The sequence below is a fragment of the Xiphias gladius genome, chromosome 7 (assembly GCF_016859285.1).
Source record: "Xiphias gladius isolate SHS-SW01 ecotype Sanya breed wild chromosome 7, ASM1685928v1, whole genome shotgun sequence".
Lineage (NCBI taxonomy): Eukaryota > Metazoa > Chordata > Actinopteri > Istiophoriformes > Xiphiidae > Xiphias > Xiphias gladius.
In genome coordinates, this window is record NC_053406.1 from 20,063,046 (window position 1) to 20,087,348 (window position 24,303).

Consider the following 24,303-nt stretch of genomic DNA (forward strand, 5'->3'; position numbering starts at 1 on the left):
CGGCTGATTTATAGGTCAGATAGTTTAGTACTACTTGGAGTGAGGTGTCCAAGTTTTACTTCACAACGCAGTAAGCTTTACAATATCTAAACAAGCCGGTATCAGAGTCAAGTCTGATGCCCCACAGTAAAATCCGGACCATGACATAAAAAACAGTTTTGTTGCAGTTGATTCCACCTCTGGAGATGAGGAGCATGTGGAAGGAATAATAAGACACCCCTGGAGCAAAACCTAATTATTCAACTGTGAAATATCTTTATTTATGCAATAATGAAAGGTGGACTGAGTTTAATAAACACCATAACATGTTCATCATCACAGGAGATATGTGCAAAACAATAAACTGTGCAGCAGTGAAACAAGGTTTTTTTTCTCCATATGTTCAAAAGACCAGTGTCAGATACCCATAAGACCAAAAATAAGACCACAACAATGAATAAAATCAACAATTTTCAAAGAATCTGTCACATCATGTAAGTAAACTTTCATAAGCTTAATTTTTAAGTCATAAGAATTGTTAATGAATGGCAAATTAGGTCAATACCCAACAGTTAAGTCATGATTTGGTGAATACTAATTATCTGACAACATTAATTAGTACTTAGTAAGAGGTCATTCATATTTATTTGAAGACAATAATTGTGTAACACTTTAAACTCTCGGTAAATAAAATAATTCTACATTATATAATATATCCTGCTGTTATTCTATTATAAAGGATTATTTACTTCTATTATCTAAGAATAAAATGAAGATGGAATTCATATGATTTACAGAAGGGTGACATATTAAAGTAAAAACCTGAATAAATGAGTGGAGAAATATGATAAATCTAGATGCTTTCACACAGGTGCACTGCATGCTACAATTAAGCAATTATTAACGCGCATGGTTAGTGAGCGAAATTGAGGACATAGTTGAAAACTGTTATGGAACAGCTGTAAACGATTACTTTCAGTGGAAAGCAGTTAAAGCCTGCTGGAAAAGTCGCCAAATGTCTCTAGATGACGTAATACGCTAACTAGCATATTCTTGATGCCAGCGTGTCGTATTTGCATTCTGCCTAGTGTCGGCTGGTTTTCAGCCCTTTATCTGTTTGCTTCTCTCCGACTCTCTGTGCTCACATATACAGTATTTTAATCCAGCCTAATTCCCAATAAAGCTGTTCTCATTTACGACGGAACAAGTATGTAACAGTGGCTAAAACTCGGCCCATTAAGACTACATGTTAACCAGCAGTCGATTCCAAGCCATCTCCAAGCTGCTGCGCTGCGCTGCTAAAATCCTGATTTTATAACAGCGCCGTCTTCTAACTTGTAAAATGATCAGTCAGAGATAAAGTTAGAAGCTCATTCACGACTGTGTCAGCCGCCATGTGGTCAATTGAATGAGATGCAGAGAGAGGTGTACATGCGGAGGGAAAGCAGGACCTTGCGCTCATGGGTCAGTAGTGCACATCTGAGAGTTCAATGGTGTAATAACCATAGGCACTGGTCTAAAGAGATGTGGAAAAACGTGATCTGGTCAGATGAGTCATCCTTCACCATATTCTTGACAAGTGGAAGAGCGCATGTGTGGCGCACACCAACAGAACAATACGGGCCTGAATGCTCGATCCCCACAGTGAGGGGATCCGGTGGCTCTGCTACGCCTTTGGGGGCCTTTTGCTGGTATGGTTTGGGTCCACATGTCCCAATAGAGGGAAGGGTCACTGCAAAACAATACAAAGTTGCTCTGAGTGATCACCTTTATCCTATGATGAAACATTTCTTTCCTGATGGGAATGGTTTCCTCCTAGGATGACAGAGCCCCCATCCATAGGACACGAGGGGGTCACTGAATGGTTTAATAAGTATAAAAATGATGTAAACCATATGCTATGGCCTACAGTTACAGACTGTTTTTACTGCTGAAAAAAAATCAGCTATGTATCATAAATTTAAGTACAGATTTTCATTATACTCAGCATGTGGTGGTTTAATTTATTTTCATGAATAATTAGTCACCATGTACAAATAACTACTCTATTATCAGTTAAGAGTATCACAAACATGACAATTGATAGCCATTACTCAACAATATCAAATCATTAACATGCACAGAAAAATCATCATTTGACCATTAGATCATTATTTGCCATTTACTAACATTGGTGTACTAAAATGCTGCCCAGCTTAAAATTCACTCCTCCAATGTATCATCATGGTAGGAAAATATCCCTATGTGTTAGACTGATGGAGTCACTTTGATTATTGTGTGTACATTGATGGAAATGATTATTAGTTGCTTGGGTAACAATGTTTCTTTTTTAACAATTAAAAAAAAATTAAGTTACGTATATTGGTATTGTCTTTATACAATTAACAAGCAATGCAACAATTACAGGGCTAGCACTACAGGGGAGTCATACCTAGTTAGTAGTATTCAAATAGCTAATTACTGGATCACCTATGATGTACAGGAGGTGAAAGAAAAAGAGCCAAAGATAGCTTCTTCCTGGCTTGTATGTGCCAGTCTGCTATGGAGGTTTACAGTTAAAGGACTAGTGTGTAGGATTTAGAGGGATCTATTGGCAGAAATGGTATATAACATTCATAAGTGTGTTTTCATTAGTGTGTAATCACCTGAAACTAAGAATCGTCGTGTTATTGTTATCTTTGAATGAGTCCTTCATATATACATAGGGAGCGGGTCCTCTTCCACGGAGCCCGCTATGTTGCTCTGCCATGTTTCCACAGTAGCCCAGACTGGAAAAACCAAACACTGGCTCCAGAGAGGGCTTTTCACATTTTTACGTTAACTGAAGGCCACTGTAGGTTCTCCCACACGCTTGGAAAGGAACAGGTGAGGGAAGGGGTATTCAGCTGGCTGGAATCTGCAATCAAATCCCTCACACTGGTCCTTTAACTAGGACACCCTAAGAACTCATACGCCCCTTTTCTTTCATAGCAGGTAGAAAAACCTCAACCAAGCAATCCTCTGACACACTGCTTCAATCCAAACCTATAAAAATGAACGCTCAGTTCTGAAAAGTAGTGAGCTGCAGTGAGAACGTGCAGGTACTGTATGTTAACACTGGCCTCCCTGTGTCAACTGATTCCTCTGCAGAGGCCTTTACTTGTCATCACTGTCTTCACATTCACAGCAAATACAACTCCACAACAAACAGCTAGACACCCACACACACACACGCACACACATATACAGTTTCTAAAACATGTCAAAGCAAAATATCTAGATAAAATGCACTTTTTCATGATGTAACAGTTAAACTCTTTACTTTGGTCAAACAGATAAAATTATTTTGTATCTCTACACAACATCAAATACAATTTAAGGCAAAAAATCAACCATCCAACAAGTCAAACAACAAAAGGTTCAAAAACATACACTGAAAATATTTCTATTTACAGTATTTCCTCATAGAAAAATATGTTTGACTTGCACAGAGTTTTAAACATGGCCACAGTAAGACTCATTTCAACCTTGAGTGCACAAGACAGCATCAGATTTCATCACAAATATATTGGTTCCAGTGCAGCTGTAATAAATGGATGCGACAGCATCCTGGTGGACTTTCAAGTGGCATGGGGTCTACTGTACAACATCCTGCAAGCTACTGTTACCACCAAGCAACTAAACTAACGTTGCCAATAGTGATAATTAAACTGTCATTGGAATTATGAGATAAATTAGAGCTGATTACTTTTTACAGCTGTGTCTATCAATCTGTAAACATTTTTTGGTCAAATCAACACTTTCCTACAAACTATTCGAGTTTAATTCCTCCAGTAGTTACAGTAAGCAACAGATAGTGACAGTGCACAATCTGCAGGAAAAACAAAAACTACAAGTGCAATAAAATACAAATACAACTCTTTGTTTCTGAAGCTAGTACCACAGTTAAATTGAGAACAACTATGGTGTACTTCGATAGTGCAAATGCGACCCCGGGGACCGAGTCGTGCACACCACAGTGCTTCAGCGGCTGTGGTTGGAGGTGGCTGTCGAAAGGCATGTTTTGCCTGACTGGTTGAGGGGAAGGAAGGTGGGGGGGCAGGGGCAGGAGTAATAGGCCAGCCTCATCGCGAGAGAGACATTCCAACAGAGGGAGCGAAATGGAGGCAGAGGCCAGTGTTCAGCGAGGTCGGCTGATGTAGGCTCCAGATCGCAGAGCTCATGAACAGATTGAACCTAAATGTCACTGTGATTCTGTGTCCAGAGGCCCACAGGGGGATGATGTGTGTTGAGTATTTACATCAGTGCAGGAGTCAGTCAACATGACCACCTATCAGCACAGGAGTCTGAACGGCATCAGAGTGTGGTGCAGCATCTTGTAATCTGCTCCTCGAGCTGGGGCAAGGTCTCAGCGTGTTCAAAGTCACCACAGGCATCACGATTTTCATCCTCTGAAGCATGTGGGTGCATGAATATGTACGTATTTACGATTTTCAGTACATTCATCTTAATTTACAATTGGACACAATTTGAGCTTGACAAAGACATTTGCAAAAATCATTGCTATCCCCAGCATCTTCTTAAAATTTCAGGCACGAAGACTAAGTGACTTTATCCACGAGCAGGTCAGGAAGAAACGCCGGAAAGTTGGCAAAGTGTAGAGGGCCAAGCAGGAGGTAAAGCTGAGTTGTGAGGGATACCAGCACAGGATCCAATGTACATGTACAGTAAGTAGAGGTGACACTGTCAAATGAGAGAGGAAAATTAGGGAAGTCTCTCACATCCTAGGAAAAGTTGACACATTGATTGTTTGTGTGCTCTGCATCAGAATATTTGTTCCTACAAGCTCTCACAGTGACACAGCTCCAATCGCCACAGTTTGCCAGACAAAATTTTCCAAATCTAGAAATGACCGGATTTCAAGCGCGGTTGCGGTTGTAGCTCATCAATATATTACATAATTATAATCATGGGCAAATTTTCATCTAGTCCTCCACAGGTGGTGGCTGCTAATAATAGAATCTCTTACTCAGGTTGCCACAGGTATACTGTAAGCGTCCAGAAAAATTATCTATTGTTACTTTCCTTCTTTTATTATTCTTTTCTGTTGTTTTTTTTTTTTCTTTTCTTTTGTGATTTTAGACTTGAGTTTATTTATAAAAATAATAATGCCTCTATGACTGAAAGGGTAAAGCCCGTAATGTATCAGGTACACCAAACAACATAATCTAATCAAGGTGGACGTTTATTGACTGTGTCGGAACTCAACAACAGTGAGAAAAATCAATCTGTGTTTGTGTCACTGCCTTGCAGAGCCTTGGGCTCTTAAAGGCTTAACAGACAATGCACTGAAGTGAAAGGTGAAAGGCTGCATTATTCAACAGGGATTTATTAATGTTATGTTAATGTTTGCTGCCTTTAATGTGAAAGCGCTTCTTACTTTTAAGTGGGAAACAATAAAACACAACTTCTCAGGTGTTGCAGCAATCTGAGCGTGCATATTCTGATAGTCTTCACTTTGATGCACTCAGCTACCGTCTGATCAGAGGCTGTCAGACAAAGCCTGTGCAGTTTGCTTTGAACGGCAGAGGACCTTTGTTTTCCAATGTGCAAAAGGGGACAGGGGCACAAAATCAGCTATCACCGCTCCATTTGATGTTTGCACATTTCAGCCCTATTTTTGTCCCCAGCTATTTGGGTGGGTTTTGACAAAATTTGTGGGACTGATGTATGTCATTGCTCTGCTCTGGGGAGTTTATTATGGACGCCATCAAGTTGCATTATCGGAGTTGTCGGATGTGACCTTTTTGGACCTTGACCCATACTAGGGAATAAAAGTCAGTATATGTCAGCCTCTTCTACCTCGAATTTGACCATTTTTCTTTTAATCTTTCTCTTACAGGTCTCCCAACTTAATGGAAGTGCAGCATTAGTCTACCTGAGTGTGAACTAAAAACTGAAATTGCTTACAGGCACAACCAAAATGCACGGAACACCTTTCAATAGCTTTTTTTTTTTAAATTTTTTTAACAAAACTAAATAATGTGCCTTGTAGCTCCATTCTTGAAACAGTGCAGTACAGAACAGCCTCACATTGCTCTGTCCCAAGAGATAAACCTTCATTATTTGCGAAGGACAACTGTGCAAGTCAAACGGAACACAAAAAAAGTAATTGGACAGGTTGTTAGCAAGCAAACAGAAAACACCAGATTATCTAGAGTACTGAAGGTGAAAGCAAGTGCTCCTGAAATGTTAGTAATAGTCTCTCATTGCACAACTACAGCAAGGTGAAAATTCAATCTTGAACTACATCTGAAAAGGACTTAGTCTGCAAACTGTGATGTTTAAAAAAAACATATATTTTATTCTGTTCCCCTTCATATTCTCAGCCTAAAGCTTGTATATCGTCTGACTTGTGCTTTCTGCCCTGTGTGAAGGTAATAATACCGACAAGAATGGTGGCCAAAGCTTCGAAAATAAGATACAAGTTGTTATAACCCTTAATTATTCTTTAACTCTAGCATATGTAAATAATAAGATCTCACCTTGGCTCTGGACGTTAAGACTCCTTTGTTCTCCTCTTCTTCTGTCCTCCTGCAATACTTCCATCCCTTTTTCTGATGTCAAGGAGTCGTGTCTCCACGATGTATGGAGGCCCGTCCCCATGCACCTTGTCCGCCTCCTCCTCCTCCTCCCCCATGATCCTTATCAGACTCCGGCTGGCTCTGGGCTCGCTCAGGCTTTGGGTTGGGTGTGCACGGCGGGTCGGGCTGTTGCACCGACATGGTCCTGCGCAGGTGGGTGCGCTTACAAAGGAAGTCAGGCTTCGCTGAGAGACCAAACGAGCCTTTCCTTAGGACCATACGAACCGAAGGGGATTTCTTGGGTCTGGCTCTGTGCCCAAACTGAAGGGTGGACAGGTGCGCTGCATAGCCCTCACTCAGGAACTACACGCACCAGATAGAAAGTGTGTCGTTAGACGATTAAAGCAAATGACAAAAACCAGGAGGAAAACCAAAAAACTGAACTACCTGACACTGAGTTTGGTACTTCTTCGAAGGTCTGCCAACAATATAAATCTGTGAGGGGCTGAGGCCAAGCATGTTGTAAACAGAGATGTCCTTCATTGAGCCATAAGCAGAGTTGATCTTAATGTGACACTGGTGAGAGAGGAAATAATCAGTCCGAGATGCATCTGGCATTTCAATGCAGTTCAACCCAAGGCTAAAACACTGTGAGCTTGAAAAAGAGTTACACGGAGGAGAGAAGTAGAGAGATCAATGTAGGGCGGAGAACAACATGTCTCACATGCTTTATAGGAAAGATTAACTGCCCAGTTAACATCAGAACGATGGTTTGTCTCAGAGGTGTACCTCCTGTATGAGGTTCCTGAGGAAGATGGTCTTTTGTCGCAGGGGATCATGAACCAGGCCTTCAGAAAAGAAGATCATCCCATGGGGAAAATTGTGCTGCGAGAGCCAAGATACCACACGCTGCTTCTGCATATCAGGGCGGCCTGTAATGTAGATAATCAGATATCCCAGGTCCTGCCAGTGCCTGCATGTGAATACATAACATTAAACACACTTCAAAGGTATTCATTTTGATCAGGAGTGGCATTAACAAAGGACATGCTTAAAAGGCTTGGTGTGTACACAGACAGACACATTCACTTTTGTACTTCCGAACCTTTTTGTTAATGTGAATTTCATTTACACGCACACATGCCTGCAAAAACACACTCACCCACACGCATTCAGAGGCTGTTACCAGTTACCTGACGACATCGACAGCTCCAGGGCGGACCTTGGGGTCACTGCCCATGATTGACACACTGGCAGCAAAAGAGCCATCGATGCTGAAGACCACACACTCCATGCCCCGTGGCAACACAGTCAGGTAGGCCTCTGCACTCGTTTGATCTCCCCTTGGGATAGAAAAGAGAGAGATTGCATAAGAAATGAGAAACTGCATTTGCTACACATGGTTGTTAGTCCCTTCAAGGTCGCCCATTATCCTACACTCTCTAGCTAGAAGCTTAAACATTGATACAGAACACGGACATGGAACTTAATTTAATAATTCTCTCCTTTTTCTATGTATTGCTACGTCTTGATAATGCGGCACTCTGGAAAGGGCATCCTACATGGATGCTTACTTGACCACCATTTTCATCGGATAGACGCCCAGGCCGAGCATCTTACTCTTGGGTATGGTATATGTGACTCTGCCGTTGCTGCTGGTCACCTCTGTGTCAAAGTGCACCCAGCGGCCAGACTGAGGTTGTGTCATCAGCAGAATGTCCACCTGACAAGGGCAAGGTGCGTCAACACAGAGATTAAATTCAGTCTCTCTTACACGAACCTAAACCTATAATATCAGCAGAAATACAATAAAGTTGCCGCTTTTCACCTTTTCTCCAGTCAGAGTGACCATGTCCAAGGGGCCATACATGAAGCGACCAACCAGAGTTTGAGGTCCATCCTCTGTGGCAATGACATCATTCACCCTGTGGTTGGCTGTGACATTCTACAGTAGACAACAAGAAGGATCATCAAATACTTAATTCAGGACATTAACGTCACAGTCTTGACCCTTTATTGCAACAATACTATACATTTTACTTTGTCTGTGTGGCTCTGCTCCTCTGATGCTTTGAGTTGAGATTCTTTTGTTACATATAATGTTACCAAAGTCAAGAATTAACTACTATGCTCAAACCTTAGCAAGAATCGATGCGGACTCTCAATGAGCTCACAAACCCCCCGGCAGAGCTGGGGTTTATGGCGAGCAACTTTATTGTTTTTGTTTACTGGAGTCGGGAGTTAAAATGCTAAGACCAGTCAGTGGCGTAGCAATCAGGATGCAGAGCTCAGTGTTTGTACATGCGGATAGATTGAACATCAAATATTTATGTGGACCCCCTGAGATGTGAGGGTATGATTAGACAGTATGTAGAATAAGTATGAAATGACTTCTGCGTCTGCCAGAGCTACAGTAAGGCTCCACTAAAATCACCACTGATGTTAGCCCTTGCATGACCTGTCTTTACAAGCTTTTGAGACATACAGCACTACACAACATTAGATAAAACAACTGAGGTTTTCTCTGCTTTGATGTGTTGCGTTTCCAGATTTCAATGCCCAGCCAAAAGCCTCTGTACTGTGGGACCTTAGAAAAAAAGAGTGTTAACACTCTATTAAGCTTGCTTGTCTTGTTCTATTTTCCATATTTCACCATTCGGTGCGTACCTCCAAGTGAGCCAGCAGAGAAACAGTAATCCCTAAATCTCTTCTTGCAGAGATGGTTGCATTTAAATAGCATATTATTAGCACTTTAATGTATTGATCTCAAAATCTGTTTTGGGCCACCAGGACCAAAATTTTCCTACTGACTTCTATGCCATTTCTGTAATCCTTACTTTATCCTGGGCAACTCTGCTTGGCATCCATGCTATTTTTCAACATCTTTTCAGACACCTTGAAATGTGGTTGTGTCCCTGTAGATAAAAGATACTATTTCCTCCGCAAGCTTGTGCAGGATTTATACTTATGAAGAGCTGATACAATGTTTACTTTTTAAAAATAAAATTATATAAACATACTACAAAAGAAGTACAACTTCCTGAGTGAACAAAAGCAACAGCAATAAATGTCTTTTTTTATTGCTGTGATTTCATCAGGAGCAAGAAGCTGCGATGACATTTTGTTCACTTGAAAATGCTCTGCTATTTACTGACAGCACTCACTGTAAGATGGTTGAGCATCTGCACATAATAAATATTACTAAGTGCTAATGTGATCAACCTATGTTTTAGTTGTATTTTACTGTTTCACACACACCAGCTAATGATAACTGATTTAAGGGATGTGACATATAACAATGAAGTTCAACATTTCCAGCTGTTATTCTGTTATAGCTTTGTCAACAATTAACTGTTTGCCAGTGTCAGTGCTCACTTACTTATCCAGTGATGGCAAGAACGCACAGTAAAATATATGTGGACACCTGCGCGTGAGCACACACAAACACGGTACATTAAAAAAAAATCACAGACCTATGTGATGTGAGGAGGCTTGGCATTGTTCAATATCTACTTAGATTTCCCCCGACACAGTTCACTAAGAACCCTCTGCGTGTTCATATGTGTCCACAGGAAAGCAACATGTGCCTCAGTATCACCAGACAAAAGTGGGGTAGAGATGAGCTGGAGATTCACAACCCTGCCAGCGAAAGAGAAGCTAGTACAGAAAAAAAAACAGCTATACAAGTGGTCCCTCTCCAGCTGCGACAAAGACCTCTTAGCAAGCAGAGGAAGATCAGAAATAGATGCCAAGCCCCACTGAATAGTATCACTCTGCAGCAGATGAGCTGGCTGTGCCCAGATTGAATCAGCACGGAGCAGCTCTAAGTCTCCACACAATGGATGGGGCAACTTGTCAGAGCTGCTTTGCTTTAAAAACTTACATCAAAAACACATCACTTGGTCGAGGTGAGACATGAACAAGATGACATTGGGAAGCGAAAACCTCAGACTCAAATATAGATATGTTTCCATGGTACTCTGGTTATACAGTTCTATTTTTAGACTCATGAAAAGCAAGTAGTCACTAAATTCTTGTCTTTTGCAAATGGCAGATAGAAGGCGGGTTCGCTGGATAGCAATGTGACCTTGATTGTTCTACTCTGCACGGCTCAGAAGTATCAAGTAATTGTGTGTGTCGTCTGCTTTAGTGCTTCAAGGTGAAAGTCTAGGAGTATTTTAAGAAATTCAGACCACAGACCATTCACGTGGACCACATCGCTAAAGAACTGCAACTTCAGGAGTAAATGATAACTATATTTTTGGTCTGAATGAATGCAAAGCCATTGCAGCTGAAAATGCGCATGTGTGTGTGTGTTTGTGTGGGTGGATGTATTTCTGAGAATGAGAGGCACGTTAGAAACAATATTCCTGGTTGTGTAATATCTTGCATCCGAGCCAGTGTTTTGTTAAAATATTCACAAATTTGTTCACATAAATTTTGAATATAAGCGTCTAAAAATTAATTGACATCCAAAAATCCACATTTCTCTTAGCGATTTAGCCACCGGAGCAAACTAGGAGTATATTTCTACAAAATAAACCACTGACTTATTTATTACCCTTAGTTTGACATGTGTCCTCCTTCTGAGCCATTTTTCTCGTGGGCTGGAGGGAGAGAATGGAGCCGAGTCCAAATTGCCCGCTTCCTGGGTCTTCACACAGTCACATCGCATGAGCTGCAAATAAACACGTATGTGTATAGGAGCAGGCATATGCACACACAAGCCATGAAATCACATCTTTCTATTAAGCAGACAGGTTAGCCAATCAGTAATTACTCTAGTTTAAAATCAAATAAATTAGTTATTCTAAATTTAAACTGAAGAGGAGTTATACATACAAACCTAAATGAACAACTCCACTGCAATAGTACAACAAAAAAGGAGAATTAAATGTGGACTTAAACATGAGATCGCACTCATCTAAAGCTGTATCAGTAAAAAAACTCATATGAGATCATCATATTGATTTATTTAGTCTTACTGAAACCTGGCTGTGTCATGAAGAATATGTTAGCCTAAATGAATCCTCTGCCCCCAGTCATATTAATACTCACATTTCTTCACTCACCTTCCTTCAGAGATGGAGTTGCAGCCATTTTCGAGTCAAGTCTATTAATAAACCCTGGACCTAAACTCCATCTCAATTTATTTGAAAGCCCGGTTTTAGTCTGTCACACTCAACCTGGAGCCAATTCTATTTGTTATAGTGTAACACGCTCCTGGACCATACACTGAATTGTTATCTGAATTCTCAGAGTTTTTATCAAGTACTGCATTTACCTCATTATTAGACTCAACTGGCTTTTCCCAGAGTGTAAATAAACCCACTTACTGTTTTAACCACACCCTTGACCTTGTTCTGGCATATGGCACTGAAATTTAACAGTTATTAGAGTTTCCACAGAATCCTCTTTTATCGGACCATTATTTAATAACTTTTGAATTCCTATCACTGGACTTCACGCCATCAGGCAAAACTCCTACACTAGACGTCTATCTGATAGTGTTGTAGCTATATTAAGGGAATTCCATCAGCATGATTCAACGCCATGTTTCAATATAACAGAAGAATCCTATGCTAACTTTATTCCCTCCCAAATTGTCCATCATGATGATAGTGCTGCAGGCTCAATGAGAATGACACTCGACTCTATTGCCCCTCTAAAAAAGAAGATGATAAAACATAGGAGGTTAACTCCATGGTTTAACCCCCAAAGCCGCATATTAAAGCAAACTACGCGAGAACTTGAAAGGATATGGCGTTCTATCAAACTGCAAGAATCCCACTTAGCCTGGCATGATAGTCTTAAAACATATAGGAAGGCCCTCTGTAATGCCAGAGCAACCTATTACTCATCTCTAGCAAAGGAAAATCAAAACAACCCTCGGTTTCTCCAGGCTGAGAGAGAGTCATAGCTCCATTGATCCATGTATTCCTACAGCTCTCAGTAGTGACGATTTCATGAGCTTCTTAAATGATAAAATTCTAACTACTGGAGGCAAAATTCACCACCTCCTGCCCTCAACCGGCACCGACCAACAAACTTCAACGATTTCTGCATCTAAACCATCACCCTGTCTCTTAGACCCCAGACCCCACTTACTAGATATGATCAGTCTATCTTTATTAACAGGCTATGTATCGCAGTCCTTTAAAAATGCTGTAATTAAACCTCTCCTTAAAAAGCATACTCTTGATCCAGGTGTTTAAGCCAACTACAGACCTACTTTATATCTAACCGTCCCTTTTGTCTCTAAGATCCTTGAGAAAACAATCTGCAATCAGTTGTGTGACTTTCTACATGACAATAGTTTGATTGAGGATTTTAGTTCTGTAGTTTTTTTTTTTTTTTTAGTTTTTGTGTAGTAGTTTTGTGGTTTCTCGTCTCTCTTCTCTCCTCATTTCCTAAATGCTCTCTTTATTCCCCTCACGTTTTTTCACAAAGAAGCCATGCTGCAGCAGACAGTGGCAGGGTGAAAAAAAAGTTCCTTTTTTTCTTTTCTCGGAGCTCTGCTTTCTAATGATCAAGTTTTTTTTGTCCTGTTTTTTTGTTCGTGTTGGAGGATTCAGTGATCATCCTTGTGTATATCACAGATGGACAAATACACATAACATGTGAATGTAATCACTGTTACAGATGTGATATATTCATCGGCAGTTCAGTGGGTAGATGGTTTAATTCTTACCTAGTACTAGAAAAATGTGCAATGGTGGCACCAAAAGACTTCTGATCAAAGCTTGGGTCCTTATGACTTAAGTAAGTTGATTAGAGAAATATGGAGAAGACTTAACTTAAACTGAAAACACATTTGCAGACCTTTTCAAATCCTAACAAAACCCCTAATGCCACCACTCATTGAACTTCTGAAGATTACAGACATGCACTTTTACTTTTATTCAAAAAACAGCTGGATTCAATTAAAAACCAGCAAATTCTGGAGGCAAATATCACACTATCTGTGAAAAAGATGAAGGTGAAAAGAGGACGGCTTCTACAACACGATAATGATCCTAAACACACCTCAAAATCCACAATGGACTACCTCAAAGGGCGCAAGCTGAAGGTTTGGCCATGGCCCTCACAGTTCCCTGACCCTAAACATCATCAAAAAGCTGTGGATATACCTCAAAAGAGCAGTGCATACAAGACGGTCCACAAATCTCACAGAACTAGAAGCCTTTTGAAAGGAAGAATGGGTGAAAATTACCAAAACAATAACTGAAAGACTCTTAGCTGGTACAAGAGGCATTTACAAGATGTGGTACTTTCCAAAGGGGGTGTTACTAAGTACTGTACACACAGGATGCCCAGATATTTGTTTCGGGCCCTTTTCCTGTTTTGTTATATGAAACTGTAAAAGATGGAAATAAAAATATGCCTTATGGAAATCAAGTTATCTTCTACTCACTTAAACATTCACAGTAACAGAAATTCTGACCGGGGGTACCAAAAACATCTGGCATCACATAAAGGCTACCTCTCACTAAGACCTCAGTGGATTGTGAGTGACATGAAGTGGCTTCCCGCTGCTCTCATGTGGTTATAACGACATGCCCGAGATGCAAAAAAACCTAAAGGCTGTGGACTTGGAGCAGACCACAACTGATACATCACGGAAGACAGAGCTAAGGCCTGAGCAAGAGACTTGGAATATGCTGTCCTTTGTTACTTCGTTTCATCTATTTTCAGAGCAATTTGCTCACACAACCTCTCCTCTGATTTGAGAAGTTCATGCTTTTGAGATATGAGTCAACAGTTTCGGAAGCTGTAATGCATCCTTAAGCACCAAGCTGTAATCTTTTCCCTGCAAACAGCTTCGTCTTGTGGTGAAACTTCATGCGGAAATGGCCTTTAGATGATGCTAGCTGCCTGCGGGTGCTTGCAGTAAAGTATACTCGTCGTTCACACAAAACTACTCAAAAATTCATATAAAGTATATTCTATGGCAAAAAAATACTTTCAAAATGTATATTGGTAATATTTGTGTGGTAACTATTTAGATCGTAGTTCTCCAAGTCTGTAAAACTCTGGTGAGGAAAAACAGTAAGGCTTCCTCTAAGGCCCTCCTACCTGCCGGAGAACAAAAGCTGCTACGTCCGTGGACTCCCAGTAGGAGGCATGAAAAAGGTGAGGCAGAGCCACTGTTGGGAAGGCGGTCAGCACATCAGGGCAGTACAGAGCATAGTCCAGCCTTTTGGAGCCCCACCAGCTACTGGAAACTATCACACACACACACACACACACACACACACACACACACACACACACACACACACACACACACACACACACACACACACACGAACACACACACACACACACACACACACACACACACACACACACACACACACACACACACAGAAAAATGAGGAGAGTGCTGTAAAGTAAACAAGTATATTTACTAAAGTGTACTTAATTACAATTTTGGATTTTACTTGAGTATTTGCAATTTATGGTGCTTTTATTCCAGTACATTTAAGGCTTTTTACAGGTATAGTTACTAGTTACTTTGACTTCATACACAAAACATATAATCAACTGATAAAATATAAGGCATTATTATAGATGAAAGGCCCTTCACACCCACATAGGTGTTTTCACTTATGTGTCTGATTAGGTTGGAGCTATGCATTTACATGTGGTCATCAATGAAAATATTGAAGATCCAAACACTCTGAAAGGTTTCATTATGCATAATGAACACTTTAACGTTGTATACTTACTAAGTGCATTTTGCTGGTAATATTTTTAACAGTGTGGTATTGCTGCACTTACTTAAGTAAAGGATCTAAATATTTCTTCCACCACTGAATGAGGAAATTTAAGAGTTGTGAAACCTCATAAATCTGAATTCTCCTATTGGAGATAATTGAATAAATGAGACAAGACAATTTTTTTCCTTTACTCTCTTTCCCTCCCACTCACTGTTTGCGATGGTGTTGCCCAGCTGACCCATGGAGCAAACTGACGTTTCACTTTCCACACTGGTCATGCTGGCTCTGCGACCTCCCTCTTCTCCTCCTCCTCCTTCAGTCTGTGTCTCAGAGGACTGTTGAGAAGCTGAACTTCCTTGAGTTTGCTCACCTTCCAAAAATACATTTGGATGGCCTTGGATACTTTCCGCTAGGGAGGGAGGAGGGAAAGAGAAAAGACAAGGACAAACGGGGAGGGAAGAAGGAGGGAAATGCTTTGATCCCACACCAATTGACTGGCCCCAATCTATAAATCAATGCTGTTACTTTGCCTAATAAGACAGCCTCTTGCTGTATATTGACTTGCTTCATGTTTTATTGAGGAAAACTAAAGACGAACACTAAGCAGGCGAACAATGTCAGAGGCTGCCCTTACTCTCTGTGGGTTTAAATCCAATTGTATTGGCTTTGGACATCCCAAAAAGCATCTTGCTCTGGGCTCCTGCTGACAAGTAGAATAATTTATCAGGTTTGGCTCTTCGCTCCCACCGACACGTCTCTATTCAGCTCTTTCCTATTTGTTTGGTGATAATACTGTATAATAAGAAAATGGGGAATTTTCCCCGGAGACCTGGTCCTACCAGACATCCTACATGCCATTCCCTATGAGGCAGAGCCTAGAAGAAGTACATTTCATCAATAATTGAATTGAAGTGTCTACCAGCTCAGTTCAAAAGCACATTTATCTTAAACCCTACAACATCCTGGAGACAAAAGGACACTCACAGTGAATGTAATTCAGCTTCTACCTAACAGTATTGCCTAACAAAGCTGAACAACAGGAATCTGTACAACACAGCTACAAGGCCTGTCTCTTTCTTTGAAAAGACTCCCACACAGTTTTCCTCTCCTACCTGAATTATGGGACTCAAAATGTTTTTTTTTCAACCAGACTCTGGAGAGTACTCATTAGCCTGTTAGCTAGGCTTTATATGTTGCTGTGGATCTATTATGACACTTTGAAGTGGCTTGACCCACGTCTAAATGCGCCTCTACACCACTGCTGTGCTACACAGTGTGCAACGGATGAAATATTGACCTCACTGATGACCTATAAACCAATCCATGTTTTGCCAATCAATTTGTATGTATGTCACAAACCAGCCAAGACTCAAAGCACAGATGACCCCACTTATGTATCATGTCATTTATTCGCTCCCTTCTATGTCTTTTGATGTGGTGGAGCAGATATAAGGTACAAGCTGGGAGCTAGTACAGGGATCACCATGGTTTAGGGGAGCTGAGAGCAAATGTGTGTGTGTGCTAGACTGCAAATGTTAAGCAGAACACAACATGTCTGGGTTGCTCTTTTATGGGAGCTGCATCTCTGGAAGGAACAGATTCTCCTAACAGCTTCCTCTGACTCAATTTTCTGTGTTTGCATGACTTCCACTCAAATTAAACCCAAACATTAGCATCCCAAACATTACCTCCACTCGTGGACGGTGAGTGTGCCTGCGTGCTTTCAAAAATATGTAACTGGGGATCAGTTTGTATGTGCACGTATCAAATTTATTACTCAGAATAGTCCGTTCGGTTCATGAAGCAGCCAGTTATTGGCAGGTTAACCCCTTCCCCGCTGCCTGCTGGCATGGCTATAAATAGACAGTCAGATGCAGCCGCATGTTGCGTGTTTTATCTGTGAAGGATGGGCGTCCGCAGCGGATCACAGAATAACAGTCGCTCTCTCAGACGTGACAGAGAATCAGGTGTGGTTAATGAATTCCCCCAGTCAAGGCAAAGAGCAATTCACATTTGGACTATTAGGAGGATGGAGATGACCGAATTTGACATTTACTGTGTATGTATCAGTGTTGCCAGACTGGATGCTAAATTTTCTGTCTAATGGGTGAGCTTTCGAATAAGTAGTGAGTATGTTTTTGTATGAAAAGCCAAATATTACAGATTAAGTGTTGTTTGGCTAGTTTATATTCATCTACATCAGGTTTAAAATATGACTTTTATATAAAGTATCATATAACCAAATAACAAAAAGGAGTATTTTAACTTTAATGAACACGCAAACTGGGTTCAGTCCTAGAACAGAAAACATAAGTAGGCTCTATCAAGGTTCTGTGTACATACATGCACAGCTTTGGATAAAGCTCTATATAAATGCAGCCATTTACCCTTTACTATCATAAATAACTGATATAAAGGTATAAAACTGACTGTATTCCTCGATTTTTAGTCATCAAGATGTGACTGGCAGAAAATATTGTGGTTGCATTTTAGAGGTTCTACTTCATACTGTAGGTGCCTTGGGCATAGAGTGACGAGTTTATGATTTGCTTCTTCTGCATACTATTGAAGAGATATCTTGATTTGGTCAAATCTTTGATTTTTAATAGGTTTTGCGGTTGTGAAATATCTGAGCCAGATTTTGAGATAAACCGGAGCAGGTTTTCAGAAATTACTAGGTCGGAAACTGACAATGGAAGATTGGCACCCACAGCAGAATACAGATAACATGCCACTCTCTCTCGTGTTAGAATTAGGGTTGGTCAATAACTCCACATTAAAACACCCTGTTTACACTGTTGATGATTGAATGTGACACAAATCTCAACACATATTCTCTAATCAAAATGTTGTTTATAGCCGAAGATGGGGCCATTGTATGTACTTTGCAGGGATTAAACTTGCTCTGAGGTTTTTAAGAAATTGAAGAGAGCACCCCCCCCCCCCCACCCACCCACACACACACACACACATGCTACAATCTGTTATCAATAATGAGCCCTGTCCCACACCTCTCAGAGGAGCCTTATTCTCTTTCAGTCTCTTGAACATTAGCATGGTTCTCTTTCTTTCAGCACAATGAGCAGAGAGAGAGAGCTAGAGAGGGAGGGAGAGAGAGAGAGAGAGAAAGAGCAGGCGAGCATTGACTGATGCATTTTACATAAAATTGATGTCTGTTGGGGAAGCAGAGAGAGATTAAAAAAAAAAAAACTGCAAGGGCTACCAGGAAAGAGATGTAAAAAATAAAATCTAAAGTTACCACTCCCATGAAATGACTGGTATGGACATGGAAAGATTATGATTTAAGCACGAGGCAGGGGACAGTGAAACAGCTGATGACATTGGCCTTGAAACGTCTTTGTAAGAAAAAGAGACAGAAAGAGAATTTTAACTCGGCACCCTCCCCTCCAGTCCTCGCCACGCTCCCAGCCTCCACCCACACTAGCATCCTATTAACAATATAATTTAATGGGGAGCAAAATACACCACCATCTTTGCATTAAAACACCGTTAGTCATTTGATAAATACTGATAAGAATGACCTATAATTCCACGTGCATGTGCTAGCTTGGATGATCATATCTCCCATTGGGCCATAGCTGGAAATCAATAGGAAGAGGGCTCATCTTCTCTATATTAGCAGCATTCATCATAATAAAAGCTCCACTGTTGATTGGTGTTGATGTCAAAGTCATACTCATAGGAGCCTGATTTGATTGGCTTTCCATGCCTTCATGACGGCTAATTACCATATTACAGAGCAGGAAATGGGTGATTTGTGCCTCTGTTTCTTCTGTGTGTCTGTGTGAGCAAGTGTGTTTGTATGTCTGCCTCTGCCCGTGTGAACCTGTCCATGGTTTTTAATTTAACACATAATTTGACAGCATCCAAGCCCGATCAATGCAACAGGGATACAGACCCGTAATTAAAACCTGGTATAGCTGCAAGCCTACGCTGCGTGTCTGCTTTTACACTCCATCACCTTTATCAGCACTACTGGCTGTCGGAGGCGTCAAGCATCCCGATTTGTGACTGGCTGAACATGATTAAATTAATAAATCACAGCTTGGGCATCCAGATTGCCAAGGTGAAAACACTGCATGATTCGCTATCATTTGTCAGACATTTTTTTTGTGTACACAGGTCACATACAAACAATACATAAGATTACTCATGGGTCACTTGTTTAAACAGCAAACAAACTGATGGAAGCTGATTTATCAAACATCTCAAGTACAGTGCAATGATGGCTTCAGGGAGAGTTAGTTAGTTAGATGGATGGTTAACAAACCCACTGTCATACATGGAATATGTAAAATTGATGGCTCTATCTATCTGTAAAAATTAATAGCTTTTTGGCATTCACACACACACATAGTTTTCCGTTATGCAAATGTTGTGCAAAAGCTTTATTCAAACATAACGGAAGCATTGAGGAAAAATTCGCAATGCTCGTGCAATATTTGGCAACTAGTGTAAAAGAGGGAGTGGTGGCACAGCAGTGAGCTGGGAGACAATGTTATCAAGGAAAAAGAGTATTTTCTTTTGAGCTGGACCTAACTAGATTGTCACTGTGATTTTTAAATTTTTTTATGTACAATTGCCACATTTAAATAGCAAGGTGCGTGTCTGAATGGGGCTGAAGTTAGTCAGTCAATTTTTATTTCAGTGTTATGCCCCATATTTTGCCCATCCCACATGGGATTAAAAGACGCCACTGCATGTCAAGCATCGTGAAACAGCAAGACAATCATGTATCAATCAATTAATCAATCAATAAATCTACATCTACATAATTTCAGGTAAAATATTTTTATGTAAAAAAATTTAGAATAAATTGTGCATCAAATAGCAGAAAAAAAATCTTTTCTCCAAGTAAATGGCAAACAAATGTGCCATATGAAAAGTCAGTACTCTTTGTGCATCGACCATGTTTAAATAATCTGTTTCTGTTTTATCTTACTAAATATCTTATATTGCAAGGTTCCCAGTAAAAAGGATAACTGAAGGCAAAATGGATATTTATTTTCCATATCACTGAGATGGCACATTTGACAAATCGGCTTTGAGTTATACATACTGTGTTTGTAATGGCTGCATGTTGAGTAAAAGGGTGTTAAATTTTTTAAAGCCTTGCACCAAACCACTAAGCCTTATCTTCATATCTGGGTTCATGCTCACAGGCTGTTAGCACAAGCGATCAGTCCTTGTCCTAGTTTCTCTCAGTGAGGTAGGTGGGTAGACAGGCAGTTGAACCAGGCGATGCGTCATAACTGCTGTTTAGAGTGAGTCTCTATGTCCCAAAAGTGCGCTAAAACATGTTTCAAATAAATCAGTGGCTCATTAAGGACTCAGGCTCTACAACCAAACCCTCCAGCGGGATTACAGCAGGACTGTGCCCTATCTAGCAGACTAATATCTCGCATACTGTGCCTGAATCCTCAGAGAGCTGTAGCAGGCTAAAGGTACTGCACCACAAGAAGATGAAGTATAATTACTTCAAACTTCAGGCTTCGGGGGCAGGATTTAACTCTGCCTCCGCAAGGCGAGCCCGCACAGATGGCATCGAGGCTCTATGTGCATTCTGTGTCTGTGACCGTGTACATGTGCACCCATGGAACTTCAAATTACCAAACCATCTCTCTGCTGCTGTAATCTATCCTCACTAACAAAATTCCTCAAAGGCTTCACACCAGCTTTGAAATGTAAAATCCAAAAGGTTATTAAATATGGCAATACAATTAGACCAGAAAATAGATTATCCAATGAAATATTCAGGTTGAGCTGCTCTCGAATCTCCCCAAACTGGTAAATTGATATCCAGGTTTCAAATCACTCGTCTTACCTGTGAGCATTGAGCGTCCATCTCCTAGGGGATAGCGCTGGTAGCGTGGCACAGCAAATGGTGGCAACTTGTGGAAGAGAGGCTGCAGCAGTGGCTCCAGCCTGGAGGCTGAAGGGTCCGAGGGGTAGAACAGGTTAAAAATCTGAGAGCAGGCTGGGTGGAGTTGGCTCACTGAGGGACAGAAAACACAATGGACAGGCAAAGCCATTAGACAAAGGGATTTTAGTATGTAGTGTAGCTGTGTCAAATGAAGAGCAATATTAAAACTATTGGAAACTAATGCGAACACACAAAAGACGCTGTTATCCATGTGTGTCTATGGCAAGGGCATGTGCACATAACTTCTGTAGATGCATCTATATGAAGAATATAGATGCATCTCACATGTATTCTTTGCATGTGTCTGACTCTTACCCTGGACAGCAGGTAGCACTGTGCGTCTCATGGCCAGCACAAGGCCCAGCGGACAGCCCAGCAGGAAGCAGTCTGACACTTCAAAGTCGAATCGGCCAGGATTCAACACGAGACTGGTGCTCCTGCCGCCACGCAGCTCTACATTTTCTTTGGTCAAACTGGGGAGTAGACATGGACATAAAATATGACTTTTAATCATCGAATATACAACATGTATTTTTCCTTCAGTGTTTACTGTCTGTTGCCATGGGCCCTCAGTTGAAATTTGGGTGCCTACTCTGACAACATACTATCAGGAGGGCCACTGTAAGCCACAATGGGCCAGTCAATGGACTGGAGGCGGGCATGTGAGGACTTTGGAAAAGTCGTTTATTTAGCTATAATGTAGTGATGATTGGGTTGCACTAGGCATTCCAGTGGATATCTAAGACATGCACTATGCTGCCACAATACTTTTTGGGGACATCTGATATTGTTCTTTTAAAAGCTGTGATCACCATGAAGAATGAAGTAAAAGCCAGCGAATGTGGCTTCAGGTAAGTAATACAAAACCTATCATTTGTGGGTGTAACTATTCCTTTCAACCTCATTCATAGTTCAGCATTGAAATTCCAGTGTGTTTAACTTGATGACAAAGAATGGTTGAGCCTATGGGCTAGAGGAAGAGTGTATAACGGAACAGAAGTTTTTGTTTTTATTATCAGAGAGAAGCAGGGGTTAATCTAAAATCTTAAGTTTTGCTTTGTCCTGATTTGATTGTAGGCTGGCTTGTTTCAACCTTCCAGGGTCATTGCCAGTGCTGGGACTTTATGACTCAGCCTGAGCAGCTGTTCATTCAGCCTTTGCAGGCTGCATCATGCTTACAGCTGTTTGAATAGCCAAGCCAGTCTCAGCCTCGACTCTCTGCCTCTCTGCTTTCCAGCGAGCCAAGATTTCCCCATTAAGTCCGGCACGGGGAGAAAGGATTAGCCAAGTCTCCAGACATCTTTAAAAAGCCAAATCAATAGTGCTTTGATTGTCCTCCAGCTTGTTTTCTTCCTACTCTGAATCTGTCTGTTTCTCTACCCACCAAAATCTATTACTTTAGTAAAATATCTTCAAACTTAGTAACATCCTCCAAACTCCAAGAAAGTAGTAGTAGGATCTGTACGGCTGAAAACACAGTGATCCTCTGGGGCATTAGTTATTGCATAAACAGTACATGTACATTAGGGATGAGCGTGATTAAAGGACTGGGTTTCTACATGTTCTCTACTTCTGTAAATAGACTCATGTTCTTATTAAATTTATTCCAACAAAAATCCATGCACTGAGTAAATGCACTTTTCACTCACTGACACATAAAATGTTTAATAACAGCGTACCTCGGAAACTGTTATTTTGCCTATTGGTCTAGAGAGGTAAGTGTTAGCTGCCTAAATGGCCTGAATTGCCCTTTTTTCAGCATTTCTCATTTAACTGCAAACTGTTACTGATATGTTAAATAAACATGATATATATTACATTTGCTAACTGTTTTTGAGTGAATGGTTGACATGTTTTTATGAGCAATAAACATCTGTCACATCCCAAAGGTCCAGCCATTTACTATAGGAGCTGTAAATAAATCTGACACTGACGCCTCCCAATTAAGCTTTAGCATGTCTAGTAGATTTCCTTATGGGCATTAGGCATAGACAAGCCTTTCAGTTGCTCTAACCACAGATAATCTTTTTTGTTTTTCTGAGCACTTTAGACTAAACAGATTTCTAAATTCTTTTTGTCAATTATGCCCATTTATGCGTTTCAGTGTTTGTTTTTTCTCAGCTTTAGAAGTCAGTTTTACTGCCATTGTTTTATACATCAGTGAAATTAGTCAAAACAACCATCCCTGACAAACACAGAAAAATGAGACAAAGTAAAGTAAAAGAAATGGTAAACATTAAAAAAAAAAAAAAAAACAGCCACAATGCTTGCTGCACTGAGTGCACTCTCTTTGGTTGTAATAAGAGCAGTGTTAAGACCATTTTCGCCTGATTTCACAGGCAATTCCCAGTCAGGGCCAAAGCAGACCAAGGTGCATGTGGAACATCTGAAATGGTGTGAACCAGACACAGCCATCCAAGAGGCCATTCTGATAGGAGGGATAATGTCGGGGAAAAGGAGTTTTAATAAAACCTTGTGGTGACAAGGAATATCCACTGGGACATGCAGTGGAAAAGAGAAAATCCAGGAGCAGTGGTTACCCTTCACTCAGCCAGGCTCAGGTTTAATCAGAAGTGTAACAAGAGGTGAAAGTTGAGAGGTGCACTGTAATGAACACAGGGTGGCAAAACAGTGAATTGATGGGATCCTGTCTTCCGTGACTGTGTGGCTGTGATGGTGTAAGCCTAGTGGAGCATGTGATTCGGAATGGGAACACTGGTTGCTTGAAGTGAATCAACATGGCAGCCATACCCCCTCCAGCCACCCGATCTAGCTAAATTCCCTCGCAGCGCTCCGTCTCCCGCACAAATTTGCTGGCACAGGCACAAACAGGCTATTTATAGTCTAGCAGAGGCAGGTAGGCAGGCAGGGCACTCAAGCTGCAAATATTGATAAAAAGCAGGGGCGAGACAGGTTGACACATTCCAGGAAAATCCGGATGAGGGCCGGCGTTCGAAATCTGGGTCATTATATGAACCCCTAACACACTCATCAACGATCGTCAAATGCTGTTTGACAGCAATGGCTGACAGAATTTCTAATCCTACCCTGTTCCTCTGATGTCTGATGTACTTTGTTGCCATGTTGGGGGTTA

At 40.9% G+C, this 24,303-nt stretch overlaps 1 protein-coding gene across 2 annotated transcripts in view; it reads right to left on the reverse strand.

Annotated features, from left to right (window-relative positions):
* Nucleotides 1–261: 261 nt before the first annotated feature.
* The window catches only part of pitpnm3 (PITPNM family member 3), an 84,384-nt gene continuing 60,342 nt past the window's right edge, over nucleotides 262–24,303 (reverse strand). For both annotated transcript variants that reach the window (XM_040130046.1, XM_040130045.1), the window contains exons 9-20: nucleotides 21,525–21,682; nucleotides 21,111–21,281; nucleotides 15,477–15,674; nucleotides 14,619–14,767; nucleotides 11,104–11,220; nucleotides 8,371–8,487; nucleotides 8,117–8,265; nucleotides 7,736–7,885; nucleotides 7,332–7,515; nucleotides 6,990–7,118; nucleotides 6,504–6,905; nucleotides 262–4,701 (exon numbers count right to left, since the gene is read on the reverse strand). In XM_040130046.1, the coding sequence (XP_039985980.1) occupies nucleotides 6,582–6,905; nucleotides 6,990–7,118; nucleotides 7,332–7,515; nucleotides 7,736–7,885; nucleotides 8,117–8,265; nucleotides 8,371–8,487; nucleotides 11,104–11,220; nucleotides 14,619–14,767; nucleotides 15,477–15,674; nucleotides 21,111–21,281; nucleotides 21,525–21,682 (1,846 nt within the window). In that variant the 3' untranslated portion in view covers nucleotides 262–4,701; nucleotides 6,504–6,581. The remainder of the gene's footprint in view (nucleotides 4,702–6,503; nucleotides 6,906–6,989; nucleotides 7,119–7,331; nucleotides 7,516–7,735; nucleotides 7,886–8,116; nucleotides 8,266–8,370; nucleotides 8,488–11,103; nucleotides 11,221–14,618; nucleotides 14,768–15,476; nucleotides 15,675–21,110; nucleotides 21,282–21,524; nucleotides 21,683–24,303) is intronic.